The sequence below is a fragment of the Myotis nattereri genome (genome assembly GCF_964212035.1).
Source record: "Myotis nattereri genome assembly, chromosome: 15".
NCBI lineage: Eukaryota > Metazoa > Chordata > Mammalia > Chiroptera > Vespertilionidae > Myotis > Myotis nattereri.
In genome coordinates, this window is record NC_138090.1 from 43,618,393 (window position 1) to 43,640,788 (window position 22,396).

The following is a 22,396-nucleotide window of genomic DNA, read 5'->3' on the forward strand; positions in this document are numbered from 1 at the left end:
TCAAGGGCACATGCCCAGGCTGCAGGCTCAATCCCCAGTGTGGGGTATGCAAGAGGAAGCCAATTGATGATCCTTTCTAATCAGTGATGTTTCTAGCTCTCTCTCTTTTCCTCTCTAAAATAAATGAAAACATATTTAAAAATGAATAAATAAATAAAAGCTTCTCATTTCCAATAAAGATAAGCTTCCCATCTATTCAGTTTAATTTTAGATCCATTTTTTTTTACTTCCGCAGGCAAAAAATCAACTAAGTGTCCAAAAGTTTCCATTTTGGCCATCATCAGTTGATACCACTTTCAGTTAAATCTTCTTATATCTATAATACTTGTGAGTAAAGACTTCCTATTACCTGTATATGTGCTGAGTATTAATGGGGGCCAAGGGCTGGAAATTTTCAACCTTGTATGTATGATTAATATTAATTTTCTTTTAATAAATGCAGTCTGAACAAATGTCTAGAGATATTGTGTAGTGGAATAAAGCATGCTATTTATGGAATGAGATACAAGGGGCTGTAACCTTCTGAGTCACATAAACTTTTTTTATGTGTCTTAGTTTCTCTCCCTCACAACCTAATACAGCCATAGGACTCAGAGCACTAGGTAACTGACCTTTAGGTGTGCATCCTAATATGCGTCAATGCTTTAATTACAGCTGAGTTGCAATTCCCTACGGAATTACTGTACATCATGAGAGATGCCCTCTGACACCTCCACAGAGATTCTTATTCACTTAAGAATACTAGAGATTCAAGCTGGAGAAAGGAAGTGCCCCTTATCTTTGGAGCCGAATGACTTCAGGCTATCATTTATCCAGCAAAATGTTTTGTTCTGGCCTAACCAGTTTGGCTTAGTGGATAGAGCATTTTGGCCTGCGGACTGAAGGGTCCCAGGTTTGATTCTGGTCAAGAGCATGTACCTTGGTTGTAGGCATGTCCCCAGTGGGGAGTGTGCAGGAGGCAGCTGATAGATATTTCTCTCTCATCGATGTTTCTAACTCTCTATCTTTCTCCCTTCCTCTCTGTAAAATATCAATAAAATATTAAAAAAAAAATTAAAAACCAACCACCACCCAGCAGTGAGGCTCAATGATTGAGAGTTGAGCCATGTACCAAGAGTCCCAGTTGGATTCCCAGTCAGGGCACATGCCCAGGTTTCAGACTTGATCCCCAGCAGGGGGTATGGCATGCAAGAAGTAGCCAATCCATGTGGATGCATTGATGTTTCTATCTTTCCCTCTCCCTTCACCTCTCTCTAAAATCAATAAAAACATATTTTAAAAATAAAATTAACCACCTATTTTTCTCTTGTCCTGGGTTGTCAACTCTTATATTTTGTTTGGGTTCTCTCGACGTTTAATCTTTAATCACACATCAAATAAATTTTTTAAAGGACTTTTTAAAAACCCTCAAATAAATGTAGGCCTCTTTGCTTAAAACAGGAAGGTCGGGAATTGCAAGAAAAACTGCCTCAAGCTCACCTAGAGGAGCCATGTGGTACAATGGACCACTGCTGTTACATAGCACAGGTCTGAGTCCTGGAGGGCTTTTCTGAAATTCTGACACACTACCCCAAATAATTGTCAACATAAGAAATGTTTAAACCTGTGGAGAATTATTATTCTGGATTTTTAAGGCAAAACTGATAACAACTACCTTGAAGCAAAATCTGAAGGGATTGAGAAAATGCTCCAGAGAATGGCAGTTTTGCACCTTATTTTATAAATTACCATAAAGAGAGAAACGTAAGGAGTGACATGAAATCCATTGGTCATACATTAGAGAGGTGGTAGAAAATATAACAAGGGATAGGGAGTGTCTCTGGGATTCAATAAAAAGTAATAGACACATACTTCTTTTGCATCGGTTGTACAGGAATAGCTAGCAGTAAACAATTAACATGATAAAAATAACAATGAAGGGTTTTGTGGTCTCTGCTCTGAAGTTGTGAGGGGCTTAGAAAAAAGAAAATCACCCTGACATTCCAAAGGTATGTTATTGTAGATGCAAAAAGTCAATGGATGGGCTCAGTTAAGGTAAAGACTTACCTTTGTCAGGAAAGATACCAGCCTAGCACATGACTACCGACCATGACTTACTTTAACTTAGAAGGTTATATTTTCAGACCATCCTATGGGGTTATTTCAGGTTTCTGAGTTTGTAAGCCCCCCCCCCCCAGGCCTTTTCTGAGCTCATCAGGTTGAGTATGTGGCCCCTTTTTCATTCACACAGCCCAAACCTTTAACCTCTTGGGAAGAGAGAGGAGCTAGAGATAATTACCAATGGCTGATTATTTAACCAATTATGCCAACATAAGGATACTTCCAATAAAATCCCTAAACATGGGGTTCAGAAAGCTTTATGTTGATGCTGGATAACTGGGAGCTCAGGGAAGATATGGAAGTTTGACCCCTCTCCCCATGCCTTCATCTGAGCGTCTCTGAGTTGTATACTTTCAATAAACCAGTAATAGTAAGTAAAGCCCTTTCCTGAGTTCTGTGATTTTTTTTTTTTTAGATAATTATGAAACATAAAGCCAGAGTAATGGGAATCCCCCAAATTTGGAGTTGATTAGATAAACATATGAGTTACCTGGGCAACCCATTTGTGATGGCATCTGAAGTGGGGCAGTTTATGTTACTGAGACTTGAACTTATGGGGTCTGCACCCACTTTGGGTAGTTAGTGTCAGAACTGAAATTAATTGTAGGACACCCCATTGGAGAATTGGTTGTTGATGGGAAAAAGCAAAAACAAAACCTTTAACTCATATAAAACTACCCGGCAGGGTGATGCTAGAAATGATTATGATATTGTCGGTGGTCTGCCTATATTAGAAGCTCAGGGAGTTTGAGAAGACTTTACTTTCACTCCCCTCCCTCAGTGAGCCCTCTCTCTCCTTCAAAGTCCACCTTCACCCTTTTCCTTCTCCTTGTTCTCACAGAACAAGGCCTGAGGCAGTGTTTCTGATCCCAGGAGCAGTGGAGGTACAGGTCTGTAAGTCTATTCATATGGTTGTCCATCCTGAGGTAGGGTCTGTTCTCATAATGCCTAGACAGCCAGGAAACTGACACCAGGTTGCAGTGAAAGGAACGAAAGCATATGTTTCAAAGGTACCAATGAAGGGGAATGGGGCAGCTGATGCTCAAAAACCAGAACTCACAGTGGTTTATATTTAGGGTCTTTCAAGGGACAAAAGTCAAGACTTGGGGTTCAGTGTCATGGGCTTTGAAGATTGGTCAGTTATAAGTACTCATAAGGTGACTTATTTCTCCCGGCATCATCCTGGCTGGGGTCTTTGGTTATTGGGGCCTTAGAGGTCTTACTTCATGCAGACAACCCAAAGTTCTGCAACCCATCTTGGGGTTGGGTTGGTTATGTTACCTTAAGAGCAGAAAACATCTATCCATCTTGTGCTTAGCAGACAACATCTTTCTCTTATCTCAAGCAAGATATCTCCTGCAACCTGTTTCACTGACTAGTTTCCAGGCTCCAGGCTGCATCTGCATTCTTTCCTATCACATCTGCCAGGTTAAATTTTCTATTTATTCTTTAACTAGAAATCATAACATCCAGCTATGGGAACATAGGGTATCCTTCCTCTCATCTTTTAAATTCTTCTATCTTGGCTAAAAGTCAAATTAACAGAGACAGAGTAATAGGAGACAATGTACAAAGTCTGTTATAAGAATGAATATTCTGGGGCTATAAGAATAGAGACCAAAGGAAGCACTGGGTAGTGTTGGCTTATGTCATTCTGAAGCAAAGGGTAAAGAGAGTTGTGCTTTGAGGCTTCAAAGGGCAGGAACATTGGCGTGGAGATGCCAAAGCAAATGCGAATGTCCTTCCTGGAGCTGGTCCTCCATCTGAACACATTCTAGGCAGTTTAGTGGGAAGGTCCAAGGCTTATTTCTTAAACCTTATTTTTCCCAAAAAAGGATATCAAAATCAATACCCTAGAAGGCACTTGTGGGGTAAATCTCAGCTTTCCTTCACAGGAGAGCCATGACTCTTAGGAAGGTTTAAAAGTCTAACTAAAAGCTCAATCCAAGTTACCTAGTTATTGTGTACCTAACTCATTATCAAAACAAAACATAAAAATACTGAAACATTGCTGTTTCAGTCTAAATGTGTCCACTTTTGAATTCTGGTTAGAAAAAAAAACAAACTGAAAGATACATTGGAATCTGCTAATAAAAAATGTCTTCATTCCTGGAAAGCAACTTGACACACTCACATCATCCATAGATGTTTAGAAAGAACTAGGAGTCCTGAGACCCTGACTCATGTCTCAGATTAGTGTTTCCGCCATCACTACTCACTGCTTAAGCAGATCCTTTGCTGTGTTTGTACATGTCCCTAATTTTGACTAGTATGTACGCTTCTTGCCTGCCTGAAGGACTCCAGTCATGTCTCTATTGTTGAAGAATTGGGAGCAGGAGTCTCGCAGAGGGTTGCCAGCTAGGCTTCAATATCACCCATGCACTTTCATGTTTAACTTAATTTAGTCCCAAAATGTGTACAGCATGAATGCTGGAGAAAGGTCCTGATGTGATTTACAAAAACAAAGGGATTCATTAAGGCCCCTGTGATCATGGTAATTTTATGGCATCTATGCATTTAGGATCTGATTGTTCATTTGTTGATTCTGGAAATGAGTAATAGACCCCTACTATGTACCTATTAGTCACTATCCAGAGCCCTAGGGGCAGAAGAGTGGATGAGAGAGACAAACTGGACATTATTGTCAATATCCAACTATTTATTTGACAACTAATATCTAAAAGGCACTTCAAGATGCCCTGAGATCCTTGATCCAAGCCAAACTTCTAACCTTTGTGTGTTCCTCCAGAATTTTCCTGAATCTCTTTGTGTTCTCCCAATTTTTCTCTTTCTCCCACACCCCACATCCAATCTTTCAGCAAATCCTCTTGAATCCATGCTCTGACCAAATAAAGAAACTGACCACTTCTTCCCACACTTGTCTGACCACCCTCACCTGTCACCTGGATGACTGCACTTGCCTCCTCACTGGGCTCCCTGCCCTCCACGCAGCAGCCACACAGGTGCTGAGGAATGTAGGCTAAGGTGAACATCCTGATTCTTTTCTTGAGCAAGTTTTTCTGTCTGAATCTATGGCAGGAATGTGAGTGTGGGGGGAAGGGTCAAAAGTTCTTTCTGAGTTTTAGTTTCTTAAAAGCTTGAAATCAATATCCCAAAATAGGAACTTCAGAGAGGCTAAATTTTGGATGCCTTCACTAAACACAGATGTCTCACGCCCACTGGGGCTCTCAGCCCTCCAGAGGCTCCTCAGGTCACTCAGAGGGAAGCCAGACTTCTGGCTATGGCCCCGCCCTCTATGACTCCATCTCCTCTCATCTCCAGCTCTGTCTCTTCCAACCAGCTTGTCTCCATTTTGCTGTTCAAACATTTTAAATGGAAAGAAATAAAAACACCCCACACATCCTTATTTCACTCTAACGTACTATCACATTATTACTGTTGTTGCTGTGTGGGTTACTGGGCGACTCCCCCACCAGCATGCCATGTCCATGAGGACTGGGATTTTGTCTGTTCTGTCTCACACCTGCACCCCCAGTGCTTAGAGCAGTGTCAGCAGATGGTGAGCAGTAGGTTGGTCTTCTTTGATAAGTGAGTAAAGAAGTTACACATGTGATCATGGTTGAAAGGGTGAAATATGGAGCATCATTACCTCATCTAACTGAGATTCTGACCTAGACTGAGGGACCAGGGAGACTTTCCTGAAGAGAGGCATCTAATAGAGCAAGAGCACAGGCTAAGCTAGAGTTGATGGGGGCAGGAGTAAGAGGTCCAGGCAGAGGGCATAGGAGATGCAAAGTCCAGGAGGTGGGAAAGTCAAGGGAAGTAAACAAGTTAAACTGACTCATTTGGGTGATTAAATGAGCTAATAGACCTGAAGTGCCCAGTACACAGTGCCTACTAAAGAAAAAAAAAAAAAAAAAAAGGCCAGCTGCTTATTATTGCACATCCAGGGTCTGCCCACTTGGGAACAGCACTAACAGAGAAAAAATATCTTCCGCTCCCCAACTACACAAGCAAGTCATGACATCAAGCCTTGAATACAGCTTGACTGAGGTATAAGTGACAGGCAATAAACCACACATATGTAAAGTGTACAATCCAATTAGTGCTGACATGCGTGCACACTCGCTGTCACCCAAAAGTTTCTCATGTGCTTTTGTAACCCCTCTCTCTGTACACCACCCCTCAGTAATCAGGAAATCACTCATCCTGTCTTTCTTGATAGATTATTTTGCATTTTCTAGAATGTTATATACATGGAATTACATCATATGTTCTACTTTTAGTCTGGTTTCTTTCAGTAAGCATAATGATTTTTATGAGGTGAAATACTTATAACAAGATATTAAAGTGAACATTTCACTGGCAGTATAGGCACAATTTTGTTCAGCCACCATGTTACCTAGTACTAAACATTTTCATCTCCCAAAATAAAACTCTGTACCCAATCAGAGATTGTTCCCATCTCCCCAGCCCCTATCCCTCAAAACCACCAATTTGAATTGCCTCCTTCACTTTCTTATCCCCTGTTTTCTGTACCATCTATCCTGTCAGCCTGTACATCTGGTGCCCCACTTGTCCCAATGTCAGGGCACTAATCTAAGCCTTCAAGACCTTATTCTTCCTCTGAACCATGTTTCTCACCCCTCACATCCATCTAGCTCTGGGGGAATGGCACCCCAATTCCACTGCACCAGCTCCAGTGGCTGCTTTCTCAACAGGTAGGTCAGCCCCTCTCATGTTCCTCAGCCCAACCTAAACCCACACATAGAGAGCCTTCCTATTTTACACCCCCAGGTGCTATTGAACTCATTAAATTCCTGACACCCCCAAACCTCTCAAGCTTTACAATTTCTCTTCCTGACTATGAACAAACCCCATCCCTCCATGACCCCGTCCTATGCTCCCTTCTGCTTACCCACCATCCAACTTTGGTCAGGTCTCCAAAACTTTCCACCAAATACCCCAGAGGCCATAATGAGCAGGAAGCAAAACAGAACCAGAGGAGAGATTTATTTCCATTTCCCAGGTTCTGTTTGTTGACTCTCTAAGGCAGTAGTTCTCAACCTATCAGTTGCGACCCTTTTGGGGATCAAACGACCCTTTCACAGGGGTCACCTAAGACCATCAGAAAACACATATTGGTTTTGTGATTAATCACTATGCTTTAATTATGTTCAATTTGTAACAATGAAATTGGGGGTCACCACAACATGGGGAACTGTATTAAATGGTCACGGCATTAGGAAGGTTGAGAACCACTGCTCTAAGGCCAGCCACATCGAGTTTGCAAAGCAACAACAAAAATGAGACAAAGAATGAGGACCCTGATGTCTGGCCTGAGCTCTGGGTCATGGAGGGCTGGAAACAGGGTCGTCCAGTGCTGGCCTGCTATTGGCTGACATCACAGGGACGTGCATGATTACTGGAGTTGTTCTTTTATCACTGAATATTTGTTTAATTCTCTGTGATATTGTTCTTCAAAGGTGCAGTGAAAATGAATATAGAATGACAACACTTTTGATGGTTAGGTCGCATCTTCTCAGATCTGGTGCAAAGGCCACTCAGAGGCAACCCGGGAAAGATCTGGGAAGTCAGGCCATCTCTTGCTGTGAACCTCACTTCAGAGGAGAGGAAGAAAAGTGGGAAACATTTATTTGTAGGATTGTAGCCACATAAGGAAAGAAATGGGAAAATCTGAAGATATGATAAGGATTGACACTGTAAGATGACAGGTTCAGCTAATTAAAGGTAGATGATGTCAGAGTAAAACTTGATCCAGAAAAATTTAGGGAGGCAAGAGAATCCTTATTCAAGACCATGCAATAGGGCAGTTAGACTGACTTCAACACCCCCAAAATAAAAGGGTGAGGAGATTTTAAGAACAGGAGAAGAAATCAGAGGCATTTGTGTTTGCTAATTGGATTGACACAAAAGATAAATAAAACTCATGAAATCCTAATAGGAGGGTTTTCATTATTTTTTATTATTGTTATTACTACATTTAAACCTAACTCTAGGATAAGTTTTTATTGATGAGAGAGAGAGAGAGAGAGAGAGAGAGAGAGAGAGAGAGAGAGAGAGATGAGGGAGAAAATAATCAGTTGCCTCCCATAAATGCCTTGACCGAGGATTGAACATGCAAACTTTAGGGGTTTGGGAAAAAGTGCCAACCAACTTGGCCACACTGGTGAGGATAAACCTGTTTTTTTACATCTTGGTTTTAAATGTCCCCACCCAAGTTAAGCTCCTACCCTTCCACAGAGACTGCAACACAGAAAACAGGAGAATTAAATTTTAACAGAATGGACACAAACCCCCTAGGCAGATTTTCTATGAATCATATCACTGGCAAGAAGGTGTACTTTTTAAAAATATACTTTTCTTGATTTCAGAGAGAAGAAGGAAGAAGGGGAGAGAAATAGAAACATCAATGATGAAGAGAATCATTGATTGGCTGCCTCCTGCACACCCCTACTGGGGATCAAGCCTGAAATCCAGGCATGTGTCCTGAATGGAAATTGAACCTTGACCTCCTGGTTCTTGGGTTGATGCTCAACCACTGAGCCATTCCAGCTGGGCGGCAAGAAGCTTTTAAGGAGGTGAAGGTGTATTTCAAAAGGACAGAGAAAGAATCTGAAGTTACATTTCTAAAGGAAATGCTTTAAAAAAAAATCGAGGTAAGAGGCCTATAGTCAGGAAGAAAGGTTAGAGACTCAGGGAATAATGAGGCCTCTTGTTCAGAACACAACCGCTCTCTGCACAGTGGAGGGAAACACAACTAAATCCTTTCAGCCAAGACCCAGTTTTGTTGTTGTTGTTGTTGTTGTTGTTGTTGATTTTTCATTTATTTTCATGTACCTTTCATGTCCTTTTTGTTTTCAAAGTGCTTATTTATAGATTAAACATTAGGCATGTACTGTATGTGAGAAAGATTAAAGCAGAGGATCATTTGGGGGTCTGGAACGGGTTAATTCAGTTACATTATTTCTAATGGGGAAAACGTGATTCAGTTTTTGAGCAGCCTTCCCAAACAAATTAAGTTTGAGAATTGAGGTTCCACTGCACTGGGCTGGCTGCTTCGCCTCTGTGTAGTCTTAACACGCTGCCGCCTCCTCTGCTCCTGTCTGCTTTTTTGTTGATTTCCTGCTGTATAAGCTAGGAATGCTTTCAGCTGTAAGTAATTGTGAAGACCTAACAGTGGGCTAAAGGGAATCTGAGCTATTTTCCTCTCATTCTAATGAGCACAGGGGTAAGCGATTGCTTCTATTGGCTCAGCCACTCAGAGAAACCATTTCTGCTCTGCTGTCCTTACTCTGTTGGCGTTTGTCCTCCTGCATGTTGCCTCTTGGTTGCAGTAGAGCAACTCAGAACATTCGCCATCGTTTGGCTTCAAAGAAGGAAAAAGGGAGGGGAGGCAGTGCTAGCCCACTTGTTCCCTTTTATCAGGAACACAATCTTTCCTCAGCCCCAGAAGTTCACTTGCACCTTATTGGCTGGAGCTGGGTCACAAGGCCACTCTTCATTGCAAGGAAGTCTGGGAAATGGGGGGGGGGGTAGGATTATAATGGGTGACTTGGCCTCAGGCACAGGTTCCCAACCCCAGGTTCCCAAAACCACAGTTCTGTGACCGGTATGAGTGGAGACATGGGTATAGGGCTGGCAAACAGCAGCATCTGCCACACTGACCACCAGCTTGCTTTCCTTTCTAACTAAGCACCTCTTATTTAGTCTTTACTTTCTGCCAGGCACTGGGCTAAGTGTTTATTTGCTCCAGGTATGGTAGTGCCCTGGGTATGGTTTGCCCCACTGTCCAGGGAGGAAGCTGAGTTTCAGGCAGGTGTGGAGACTTGTTCAGCGCTGCCTGACCCGGAGCGGGGAGATGAGACAGGTGTGTCTGGTCCAACTTGTTCTCGTGCTTTGCTTCACTGCTAGTCTCTCCTCTCGGAGCCGAGGCAACCCAGCCGTCCGCATCTTCCTCAGGCTGCTGGTGCTTCTTATTCCGACTCTCCAAGAGCTGGGTTCTGTGGGAATCCTGCCTCCTGCCCCCGGACATGAAGTAGGAGGGACTGGTGCTGGCAAACGGGCCGCAGTGAGGGTCCACTGTTCAGATCTTTGAACCACGTTCATTTCCGGGCCCCTTTGCCTGTGAGTGATTTCCCTGGGCTCTTTACTCAGAGCAGAATGAGCAGGTCAGAGAGGTCCAGCATTATCCGAGCACTTGGCTTGCATCACCAGTCCCCCCTCCCCCCTTAGGCATCAACAAAGCGAGGAGTTTCATCTTTGGCAGCTGGGTAGGTGTCTGTGCACTTGAACCGCAGTGGGGAGGCCGTTTCCTGCTCATGCTCTACAGCAGCGGTTCTCAACCTGTGGGTTGCGACCCCTTTGGTGGTGGAACGACCCTTTCACAGGGGTCACCTAAGACCATCCTGCATATCAGATATTTACATTACGATTCATAACAGTAGCAACATTACAGTTATGAAGTAGAAATGAAAATAATTTTATGGTTGGGTCACATGAGAAATTGTATTTAAAGGGCCAGGAGGTTGAGAACCACTGCCTACAGGCAGTGGCGTTGGCCAGAAAAGATGATACAACCAGGCAAGACCCAGGCGTCTCTGAGACTGTGGGGCATGCACCTGTACCCTTGGCAGGGCCCCAGCCCAGGAGGGCAGGGTGGTGGGTGCAGCTGGCTATGGGGGGTTCCTGTGGGCACTAGAACCTCAGCCTGCTGGCTTCGCTGGGATCCCAGGAGCGGCTTGTCTTCCCCTTTCACTGTGCGTTCTCCTGCGGAGGTGCTGAGTTACCCTTGCTCACTTTCTGTCTCCCTGCGGATTCCCTCTGGGTCCCACAGAGCAGGGCCTGGCTTTGGCACTGTGTTTGTAGCCTCATCACTTTGCAGGCCACAAATCTGGCCTTCCAGCTGGAACCCAGTAATTGGCAACGCTGATGGAGAACTGAGAGTGTGATCAGCTCCCCGAGGGGCTGGAACCCCCACAAGATGCCTCTGAAAGTCTCTTTCTCGTTTTCCTGAAGGCAAATGGCACCTTGGGCATCACAGCTCTTATCACTCCAACTTCAGTGGTAAAAATTCTTTGGGGGCTTTGTTACCTAGGTTGTGGGTTTGCTCTCTGTCCCTGGTCGGGGCGCCTGTGGGAGGCAACCAGTTGATATGTCTCTCTCACATCAATGTTTCTCTCTCTCTGCCCATCCTTCCCTTCCTTCCACTCTCTCTCTTGGTTTGCAGGCTAGATCTCCAGCCCTGGTCTGGGCGTGTGCCGGAAGCAACCAGTTGATATGTGCCTCTTGCATTGATGTTTCTCTCTCTGCCCCAAGACACAGTTTGCATCGCCATCATTTCCTGCGATTTATAAAGAAGTGCAAGTTCCAGCCATTTACAAATGCAAAATAGTTGGGAGACTAAACAGAGGTAGCATTTGATCTCCCAAAAGGCTGTGCTTCTGGAGTTTTCCAAGGAGACATTTCTCTCTACAGTCACCTTCCCTTTGATCAAACATCATCTCCAAGGAAGAAGAGCATTCTCCATCTTCCAACATAGCTGGTTTCTGATTAGTGAGCTAAGTGCAGAGGACTGACATTCATCACATAGTTTGCTCTGATGCAGGTTTTTCTATGAAACCTGAGATGGGAGATTTAACAGCCCCTTGAGGTTAGGCGGCCTCACCCTCATACTTCACCTGCAGTCTCTCTAGCTTTGGGTGATGTCCTCCTCTCAAACAGATTACAAGTCTTCATCAGGTCAAAAGTAGCTCCATAAAAGGTGAGGTCGTTTATAATTCTGTGGGCATCAGTTTGAACTAGGACATTTGCTAAGTCTTGGTTGCATTACCAACGTTTCCAATTCTAGTCTATCAAAAAAGAGACAGGGTGCTACTGAATTTATGCAAATAAGCTGATTGCTATAAACATAAGACTACTCCAGAAGGCATTAGTAATTTTTTGGGAGAAGTCAAACAGGGAGACAAAGTCACTGTTGCATCTCACATAGGTATTCTATTGTCTATTCCCATCGTCACAAGTGTCCAGGCACCCTCCACAGGTCTCCCTGGAAATGGGAAGGAACTCATGCTCCTGTGAGCTTATCTCTTACTCATACCAGTCATCACACAATGAATGCCCACCCCCCGCTCTCCTGTGAAACACATGGTGTCCCCTCCATTGTGGAGATGGTGCAAATGGGACCAACCAGAGATGGGTTTCAATGTGGAATGTTATGTTATGTCAACAATAATGACAATGCCAGCTCACATCTCACATTTTTTATTATTTATTGATTCAAAGCAAGTCTTCTAAGCAATTTCCACCACCACAAGAAATCTAATAGGTACTTTGTTGGTTTTTTTTGTTTGTTTGTTTGTTTGTTTTTTGTTTAAGATCATAGGGCAAGGGATGAGGATCACTAGTACTTGACATCTAACTCTACAGGCTCACTTTCAGTGGAGCTGACGGGGTTGGAGACTTTACACTGGTAGTTCCCAGCATCCTCTCTCTTGACAGGGTCTATGGTGAGGTTTCTGTGGTCCTGGGACAGATTCATCCTCTCCCTGAGCTGCAGACTCATAGCATTGAATAACCAGTTGATGGAGGTCGCATCTGTGTAGCAGGTCATGACCACAGCATCTTCATTCTCTGTGACTGTGGTGTTGCTGGCTAGGAGTGTGGGAACACTCACTCGCTCTGTGAAGAAATAGAGGATGAGAATGATTAAGTGTGGGCTTGAGACCTGGGGCCATACTACTTCCTCAAAGATCTCAGCCCTGACTCTGATTGGTATGATGGTAATTTGGTTCCACAGTAAAAATTAATTTATTCTAAATTTGTCATCACTCCCCAACCAAACGTATCCCTCTGAGCTCCTGACCCTTAAGAAGGAAGGATCTAGCCGAAACCGGTTTGGCTCCGCGGGTAGAGCGTCGGCCTGCGGACTGAAAGGTCCCAGGTTCGATTCCGGTCAAGGGCATGTACCTGGGTTGCAGGCACATCCCCAGTAGGAGATGTGCAGGAGGCGGCTGATCGATGTTTCTCTCCCATTGATGTTTCTAACTCTCTATCTCTCTCTCCCTTCCTCTCTGTAAAAAATCAATAAAATATATTAAAAAAAAAAAAAAGAAGGAAGGATCTAAACCAATGTTTAGTCTAGGGATCCATAGACATCTAATAATGCCTTCAGGGTGGAGGTAAAGATGGGGCTCTGGCTGCATAGACCTCAGGTGACTCAGATCAACTTCTCAGAGTTTGTGTGACTCTGTTAGGGACTGTATCTCCCTGTGCCAAAGTTTCCCCTCATGAAGTAAAATGAATATTTGACTGCCAGGTTGTCAATGTATTAATCATAAAATATTCACAGTATCTGACAAAACATTGGGGAAGGAAAACTGCTCAAATAAGAGGCATCTGTTATTGATGGACTGCAAGAGAGAATCCCCTGGGCTGATCCCTGGTGGATGAGCAGCTGCCAGGAGCATCTTTTCTCCTGCTCTTCCCCTGGGACACTGACCTTTGTCTGGACTCTCCTAAGTCCCCCAGAACAGTCAGCTAATAATCTGGAGAGCTTGTCCAGTTGTGCTCTCCTCACACAGTCTCAGGTGAAGGACCAGGCTACATCTCTTTCCAGTCGTGGCTCTTAGGGCTGAGCCCCAACTAGAGACCAGCTCAGGAGCCAAGTGACTCTGGCACATGGGAAACAGTTGGTCTCACTCAGCCCTACCCAGGAGGCAATACCCAACCTGACACAGGCTCCCCAGGGTCCCTGGAGTCAGGACATTGTGACAGGGGCCTGAGATGGCCTGCACAAGCTAACCTTCTCTGTAAAGAAACCAGGGATCCCCTCAAGCCAGGCCCTTACAGAGCCCTACAGGGTCTACCTCAGGGTCATGGTCAGGGAAAGGGGCCCAGGGACCTGGACTGAGATGGTTCTTCCTCTGCTGACTCACTCCCATCAAACTGGTCCTTCTCTCTGTGGTGAACATCTGTAGGGCTGGAATCTGGAACGGGAACTCTGACCTTAGGAATTTTGTCTCGACTGTGTGTCCTGCACTAAATTCCCAAACCCAACCTGGGACATGAATCAGAGGGGGAAGGAGGAGAGTCCAGGGCTGGCAGTCCTGTGTGTGAAGTAGAATTCACCCCACCTGACACCTAGAGGTCAGAGAGCAATCACTCACGGTATACATTGAGCCTTCCAAATCCTATTTCTCTTAGTGAATTTTGAAGGACGGCTATTACGGTGTAGGTTCCTGTGTCCTTCAGAGTGACTTCTCTTATGATCAGGGATCCTTCAAGGTTTGCTGTCTCTCGACCACTGTATTCGGGCCCTGTTCTATATCGTCTCACACGCCATGCAACAGACACAATAAAATGATAGTAGTCCGTCTTTTCTCCCCTGTACCAAATAAAGCCTGCACAACTGGGAGGCCTGTTGCGGGTATGTAGAATCACATCCTGCCCTTCAACAGCATTAATGGAGACAATTGAAAATTGCGCAGTGGTGGGCGGGATCCAGAGGGTTAAGAGGAAGACTAGAAGGGAAGAGAGAAATTGATCAATATTTCATCTGTGTATTGGGATGGAGAGATGAGGCATTTCTCTTCATGTCTCAGCCTTGGTCTACGTGTGAGTTCGTGTGTGCATCTCCTTGATCAAGATCAGCAACATGGCCACCATGGCTTCAGCACCTCGGAACCTATGCTTTTTGTTTGAATTCTCTTTCCCAGCTGTCTGTGTGTCTGCCCCCCTCACTGCCCTCATATCTGTTGACACTCGGTGGCCTTCTTGGAAGACCTTCCCTGACCATGTCCTCTAAAGACCCTCTATGTTTACTCTCTGACCTGTCCCTGCTCTGTGCCCTTCAGGGCACTTGTGGGTACTTGATGTCACAAGTAGATCTCTTCTTCTTTCCTTTCTCCCTATATAATGTGAGCTGCAGGTGGGCAGGGGATTTTGTGATCTTGTGCTCCCAGTGCCTGCAATAGGCTGCAAACACCTGTGGGTGCATGAATGAGTGTCCCCAGGCTTGTCCACGTCCCATGTTGTATTTTCCCATATTTGTAGTTGGTGGTATGGACAATGTTTAGGGCCCCTGGTTAAAATGTTTCTGGTATCACCTGAAATAAATTGTTATGACTGTGGTCAGTTGTCAAAATTCAATACTCAGTGATGAATAACTTACCAAATGAATTTCTATTGAGGTTTTCCTGCCCCTCACCACCTCCACATCATGAGATTTTCCTGTTGTTGAGCCCCCTCTCTGATCCTACTCTGCGCCCCTGTCCTTTCACTCAGGTACAAAGGGAAGCCCTTCCTCCCCTCGCAGAGCGCTGTCCTCTCCAGGAGATCTTTGCCAGTCTCTGACTCCCAACCTCTCTTCCATTCCCAGGGACTGTCCCCTCCTTACCGTCCAGCAGGAGCCCCAGCCAGGGGACAAGTCCTCTGCGGGCAGAGGCTGCAGGGAACTCCATGGTGACTGCTGCCTCTTCCTCTGAGAGAAGAGCTCTAGGTACAGTAAGGCTCCCAGGCATCTCTGTCCAGACTGGTGGGATGTGCTCTCCCTCTTCCCTGTGTGCTGCGCCTCCTGCTGGGGCAAGATAACCTCCCTGGTCATGTGGGCGAGGGCGGGATCAGGGCTCATGACCCTCCCCTCATTTTTGCCAAACCTATTGCCCCTTTCAGTATTTTGGTTCCCTGGAAACTGGTGAAGCCTCTGACAACACACACAGATACAAACACAAACTTACACATGCACAGACACATGCACAGAAAAGCACTGGCCTGGGGCATTTAGTTCCTGGTCATTCTCCACAGCTCCCTGTCTGTGCACATTTGACTTTTCCCTTCAGAGCAAGAGGTCTGGGCCCTCCTCAGGAAAACTGTCACAGGGATGCCCCGGCTCTGCATTGGTTCTGTGAAATTTTCTAAGGATTGGGATGCCCAGGTGACATTTTAGAAAGGCTGCTTCAGCAGCTTTCCAGCTTACATGGATGCCAGGATGAGACCCTGTGATGTGAGGGTGTGGTGCCCTGCCCCTCTCCTATGTACAGGGCGGGTGTCCAGATCCTGCTAAAATGCAGATTCTGACTCGGCAGGTGTGCCGTGGACCAGAGACTCTGCATCGGAGGAGCTCTCAGGGGAGGTAGATCTTACTGGCCTGTGGAATATATTTGCAACAGCAAGGCGGATGGGGGAACATGTCCCCCTAGGGGTTATCCTCTCACCCCAGCATTGGCCCCTGCTGCATCTTGGTCTTAGGGCTGTCAGCACCACACAGAGAGCCCCACAAGCCCCAAACTGGATATTATTTCTGATTGTGACACAGAAACCTAGCTGGGCACCGGGTCTTCCCTGTGTTCTCAAATGTGCTGGGAAGCTGGGAATTCCTCCCAGCCATAAGGCCACAGAGGTGACTGGTGGTGAGAAGGGGTCAGGCTGGGTGATGACTGCAGAGGGGACCCTCCCTCTATCTCAGGTTGTCACCATCCTAGCAGTCGTTTCCAGAAACAGAGATCCCATCACCATGGGCCTCAGAAGGATCTGCAGTTCCCGGGTGTGAAGGGTAAGGTCTGAAGCAAGGACTGTGGTGGGAGCTCAGGTGGCTGTGGGATACATGGTCCTTGGGGAATGTTTTCAAGAAGGCCCTCCCTCTCTTTGTTGGTTGACCCTGTCCATGTCCTCCCTTACTGTTTGGGCAGCCTCTGTGCTCTGCCTGGGGGACTTTTCTGAGGTCACCTTGCCTTGCCCTTGTGTGATTCCAGTTATGAGTTGGGGAGCAGTGTGGAGATCCCTAAAAAAGCAGCTGCTCCTAGACACTTTCAAAGTCAGAAATGCCCAAACCTGTGGAGGATTGTTATGAGTATTTCAACTGAATTGATGTCATATGACTGCAAGCAAGATCTCAAATCCTGAGAAAATAGCAGTTTTGTAGCTTATTTTATACATTATAATCAAAGGAGTAGATGAAAAAAGTTGCAGGAAATCCATTGGAAAGTGAGGAAAAGCATAGCAGTAAAATCTCTAGAAATAAGTAAAGAGAAAAATGGAGAAACATATATTAATTTTACTTTGGAGGGTCCAGGATAGTTAACATTTACAGCAGGTACAGAGGCTGTGCAGGGAACAAGGCAACATGAGCTCTCTGTGGTCTTGTACTCTGGTGCCACAGGCTCTGCCTTCAATGGGTCTAGCAAAGAAAATTTGCTGGAGGTATGTGATGTCAAAGGTATGTTATCCATGATGCATAAGAACAGGGAAAGGGCTCACTTGAGGTAAAGTTTGACATTTGCTAAGGAAGCTGTAGGCCTGTGATCTGACTACCTGCCATCACCTGCCCAGTGAGGCATTTGTGATCAGACTACACTGTGAGTCACTGAGCTTGACAGGCCTGCCATGTGTCCCACTGGGCTGATCTGGTTTCTTTCACAGCCTCTTTTTCATTCTGTTTCTGGAAAGAGCAGGTCGGATGTCCCAGGCATGACAGAGGAGACCAGAAAAATCTTTTAGTCAGGGAATGGAAATAAGTCTCCTTCTGCACCTCCTTAGCTAAGGCCAGTTCAAGTGTGGATTTCCTGTTTTGTATTTGCTTCTCAATATCGCCCCCTCCAAGGCAAAAGGAGACATGCAGGCAATGTCAGGTACTGTACTAGGAATGCTGACCAGGCTCCTCATTGTGAGCCCTGGATACAGGTGATCTCTGATTCTAGACTAAGAGCCAGTCATCTGGGGCTTGGTCCCTCTGTGTCTCATGCCTCCTGACTGCATCCCACGGCAGGCAGAGCACAGTGAGAGAACTGGTTTTGTCCAGAGTATTATGAGTCCAATGTCCGGAGAGCTGTCCCCTCTGGTGGATCTGCTGTTTCAGGAGGATGTGCAATTCCAGCTTTTCAAAGCCAGGGCCTGGTGAGGGCTCTTTTCGGAGAGGGTGCTGGCCTGGGTGGTTGATCCTCAAAATGCCCTCTGTGTTTCCTATCACAGCATTGGGATGTTACATGCCATCCCCTGTGTCCCTGTCTGTCATCTGCTCTAGGCCTCCCCACAGAGCCCAGGTTCTGGAGCAGCTCCACATGGAGTGTCAACCAGGGGACTCTGCGAGTTCCTCTGTTAGGGGAGGGGATGACCCCATGGTACCCTCAGCACCACTGAGATGGAAGCAACCCCAGATCCTGGGTTCAAATTTCCCATCCTGCTGAGAAAGTTCCCCTTGTTCCCCAGGACAATGGGAGCTGGTGAGATGTTTTTAGGGGCCACAGGCAGCTGTATCCAGACCATGGACCTTTGGGATGGGGAGTTATCTCCTAATTTCCTTGAGGTGGGGGTGAGCACCCTCCTGCCTTGGTAGAAACTCTAGCTGGGATGGAGAATCCAGAATGCCTTCCAGGTCAGGGATCTGTGATAAAAGGAAGAACATGGGCTGCTTTCCAGGCCCTGAAGATATGAGGGTTGGGGAGGGCTGTGATTTCTTGGCAATGAAAGCAGAGTTGTCTGACCCTGTACTGTCAGGAGCTTCCTGTTCCCATTTCCTCACTGAAAGTGTGGTAAACACCTGGCCCTGGGATTTCCCCTTGTAAAAAGGGGCTGTGGCCTCCTCCCACCCTGACACCAAGGCCTTCGTGTGGATAAGGAACATGATCTGACTGCAAGTGTCACACAGGGTGACCTGCTTCCATTATATGGCTTCTCTCATCCACTTAATAAGTGTTTACTGAGTATCTGTGGTGTGTGCTGTCAGGGCTGGGTCTTGAGAACACCACAGAGAGCACAAAATACATCGGCCCTGCGCTTGTGGAGTTTAACTTGTGAGGAGAGACAGGTTCTCAGATAAATGTTCCATAAACATTTGTGTAGAAAAGCCTTTCACGCAAAGAATTAGGTGCTTCTAAAATTATCAAAGGGCTAGAGAAATAGAAGTTGAAGAGTTGCCAATGGAAGTTGGGTTTCAAGGTCACGTGGCACAGCCCCCTCCAACAGGTAAAGAATTAGCTGTGTCTGCCAGAGGCCACCCATCAGTCAACACAGTAACAGAAATAATAGGCCGACATCCTTTCCAGCTTCCAAATTACACACAAGTGCATCTCAGAGGCTGAGTTAAATTCACATCTAGATTCTCAATCACAAGGAGTGGGGGAATGGAGTATTTAACCTTTCCGTCTACCTGATATCAGAGGGAACATGGAAAGGGGTGGAACATAAATCCCATGTTCCAATACATGGCATGTCTGAGCCCACATGCAGGATGTGGGACTCTAGGCTATTGATCACACCTCAAAAATCTGCAGTTTCCCTATGTGATATTACACACAAATAATTGGTGTTATTTCCTGGTTCTTAGAACTGAGCAACAAAAAATACTTGGAATTTTCTGATTTATAAGGGTTGATAAGAGTGTCTTTTGTGATGATGAAGAAACTCTGACAGGCCTCTGGATAGATGCAAGGTAAGGGCAGGTCACCATAAAGACAAAACCTTGCTTAGAAGCTGGAATTTTCCTGAAGAGACGAGGGTACATAAAATGTGTAGGAATTTTTGGCTGCCAATGTAAGAAGTGTTTAAACCTGTAGAAAATTTTTATGAGTTTATTTGAGCCAAACTGATGAGAATTGCTGAAAAGCCAAAACTCAATGGACTGAGAAAATACTTCAGAGAATGGGAGCTTTACTTCTTATTTTATACATTACAATCAAAGCAGAAGGAGTAAGGGGTTACATGAAATCCATTGGTGAAATATTAGTAGGTGGGAGAAAACAAAGTGGGGAAATTTCTGAGATTTGATAAAAAGTAAAACAAGTAGACACGTACTAATTTTACATGGGTGGGTGCAGAACAGCTAACAGTTAACAATTAACACGATGACAATAATAATGAGGGGTTCTGCAGTGCAGTAGGAAGTCTGGAAATAAAGAAATTACACAAACATTCCATAGGTATGCTATTGTAGACAGGCTCCATTAAACTGAAGATTGGCCTTTGTTAGGGAAGAGATTGGCCTAACACATGACTACCCACCATGGCTAGCTTTTGTTTAGAAAATGTTCATTTCAGACCATCCTATGTGGTTACTGTAGGTCTCTGAGTTTGTAAATTCCACCACAGGCCTCCCCTGAGCTTGTCAGGTTGAGTATGTTTCCCGTTTATGTCAACAATTTCAAATGTTGATCATAAGTCAATCTAAAGGATGCATTAATGACCAACATTTTGATTGGATAATGTGCCCCCACAGGGCTAAGAAGGCTCATTCCAAGAAAGCCTTAGTGTAAGCATTTGTCTTGCTGAACAAAGGACCATTGGGGATGGGCCAAGACTGTAACCTTGGATGAAAGTCAAGGCTGCATTTTCTCAAAACTGAAAAGCAGGTAAATGAGAGTCAGGCAGGTTCCATGGGCCTTCACTAAGAAAAACACTCTGGATTATTTCTAACCTATAATCCAAGTTTTGCTGTCTGTATCATTTCTCTGTATTGTGCCTTAGTTTCACATTTACTCATAGTTTGAGGATAAACTGTACAACTCTTCAATTATTATCATCTGACCATGATTTGAGTTCCCATTTACTACTATGGCCCATATATTTCCCATTGGAAATGCTCAAGTGCTATTCTGATTCCTGCTAGTTTTGCAATTGGAAGCTATAATCTTAAGGAGTATGCCGAAACAAGGCTATAAGAATACAATGCTATGAATTACAATTACCATCTAAACATTCCAAAGTCAAGGAAGTCAGTAAGAGTTTAATCAGTAAATTTTCTATGTCTCAGCAGCAGTTATAGTGGGCCTTGTTTGTAAAGCTTCTTTTTTTAATTAATATAATTAGTAGTGCTTGCTAGGTTAAAGTATAAGCATATTCCCATAATCAGGTTCTAGCATTCATACAAAAAATACCTTTCTCAACATTTCTTTTCCACTAACTCTCTACATCTTCCCTTGTTCTTCTTGGTTTATCTCTTTTTTGTCATTCAAAAATAACCAACTCATTTAAACATGCTCAAATTTGCTAACCATCCAAGAAATGTAAATCAAAATGACAATGAAGTACCATCTCACACTGTCAGAATGACTATCATCAACAAATCAACAAATAACAAGTGTTGGCAAGAATGTGGAGAAAAAGGAACTCTCGTGCACTGCTGGTGGGAATGCAAACTGGTGCAGCCACTGTGGAAAACAGTATGGAGTTCCTCAAAAAATTAAAAATGGAACTTCCATTTGACCCAGTAATTCCACTTCAAGGAATATTTCCCAAGAAAACAGAAACACCAATCAGAAAGGATATATGTACCCTTATATTCATAGCAGCACAACTTACAATAGCTAATACCTGGAAACTGCTTAGGAGGTACAGGCCTGTAAGTCTATTCATATGGTTGTTCACCCTGAGGTGGGATCTGTTCTCCTAATGCCTAGACAACCAGTAAACTGACACCAGGTTGCAGTGAAAGGAAAGAAAGTATATGTTACAAAGGTACCAATGAAGGGGAATGGGGCAGCTGATGCTCAAAAACCAGAACTCACAGTGGTTTATATTTAGGGTATTTAAAGGGCAAAAGTCATGACGTGGGGTTCAGAGTCATGGGTTTTGAAGATTGGTCAGTTATGCTATAAGTACTCATAATGTGACTTATTTCACCTGGCATCATCCTGGCTGGGGTCTTTTGTTATTGGGGCCTAGAGGTCTTCCTTCTTGCAGACAACCCAAAGTTCTGCAACCCATTTTGGGGTTGGGTCGGTTATGTTACCTTAAGAGGAGAAAACATCTATCCATCTTGTGCTTAGCAGACAACATCTTTCTCTATCTCGAGTACAATAACTCCTGCAACCTGTTTCACTGACTCATTTCCAAGATACAGGCCACATCTGCATTCTTTCCTATCACACCTGCCAGGTACTATTTTCCATTTATTTTTTAACTAGAAATCATAACATCCAGCTATGGGAACAAAGGGTAATCTTCTTCTCATATTTTAAATTCTTCTATCTGTGCTAAAAATCAAATTAACAGACAGATTAACAGGAGACAATGTACTAAGAATGATATATGAACAAATATTCTGGGGCTATAAGAATAGAGAACAAAGGAAGCATTGGGTAGTGGAATCTTATATGTCATTCTGAAGCTAAGGGGAAAGAGGGCTGTGGTTTGAGGCTTCAAAAGGCAGAAACATTGGCATGGAGATGACAAAGCAAATGTGAATGCCTTTCCTGGAGCTGGTCCTCCATCTAAACACATTCTAGGCTGTTTGGTGGGAATGTCCAAGGCTTATTTCTTAAACCCTTTTTCCCCCAATAAGGATGTCAAAATCAATACCCTAAAAGGTACATCTGGGGAAAAA

General features: G+C 44.6%; 1 protein-coding gene across 1 annotated transcript in view; it reads right to left on the reverse strand.

The window, feature by feature from the left end:
• Positions 1-15,542, reverse strand: part of LOC308530609 (cell adhesion molecule CEACAM16-like) — a gene marked incomplete at both ends in the record, with an annotated part of 34,973 nt that extends 19,431 nt beyond the window's left edge. The window contains 6 exons of the mRNA XM_081107318.1: positions 4,997-5,130; positions 8,316-8,328; positions 10,882-11,094; positions 12,517-12,762; positions 14,250-14,531; positions 15,479-15,542. Coding sequence (XP_080963444.1) covers positions 4,997-5,130; positions 8,316-8,328; positions 10,882-11,094; positions 12,517-12,762; positions 14,250-14,531; positions 15,479-15,542 — 952 coding nt within the window. The remainder of the gene's footprint in view (positions 1-4,996; positions 5,131-8,315; positions 8,329-10,881; positions 11,095-12,516; positions 12,763-14,249; positions 14,532-15,478) is intronic.
• Between the last annotated feature and the right edge of the window lie 6,854 nt (positions 15,543-22,396).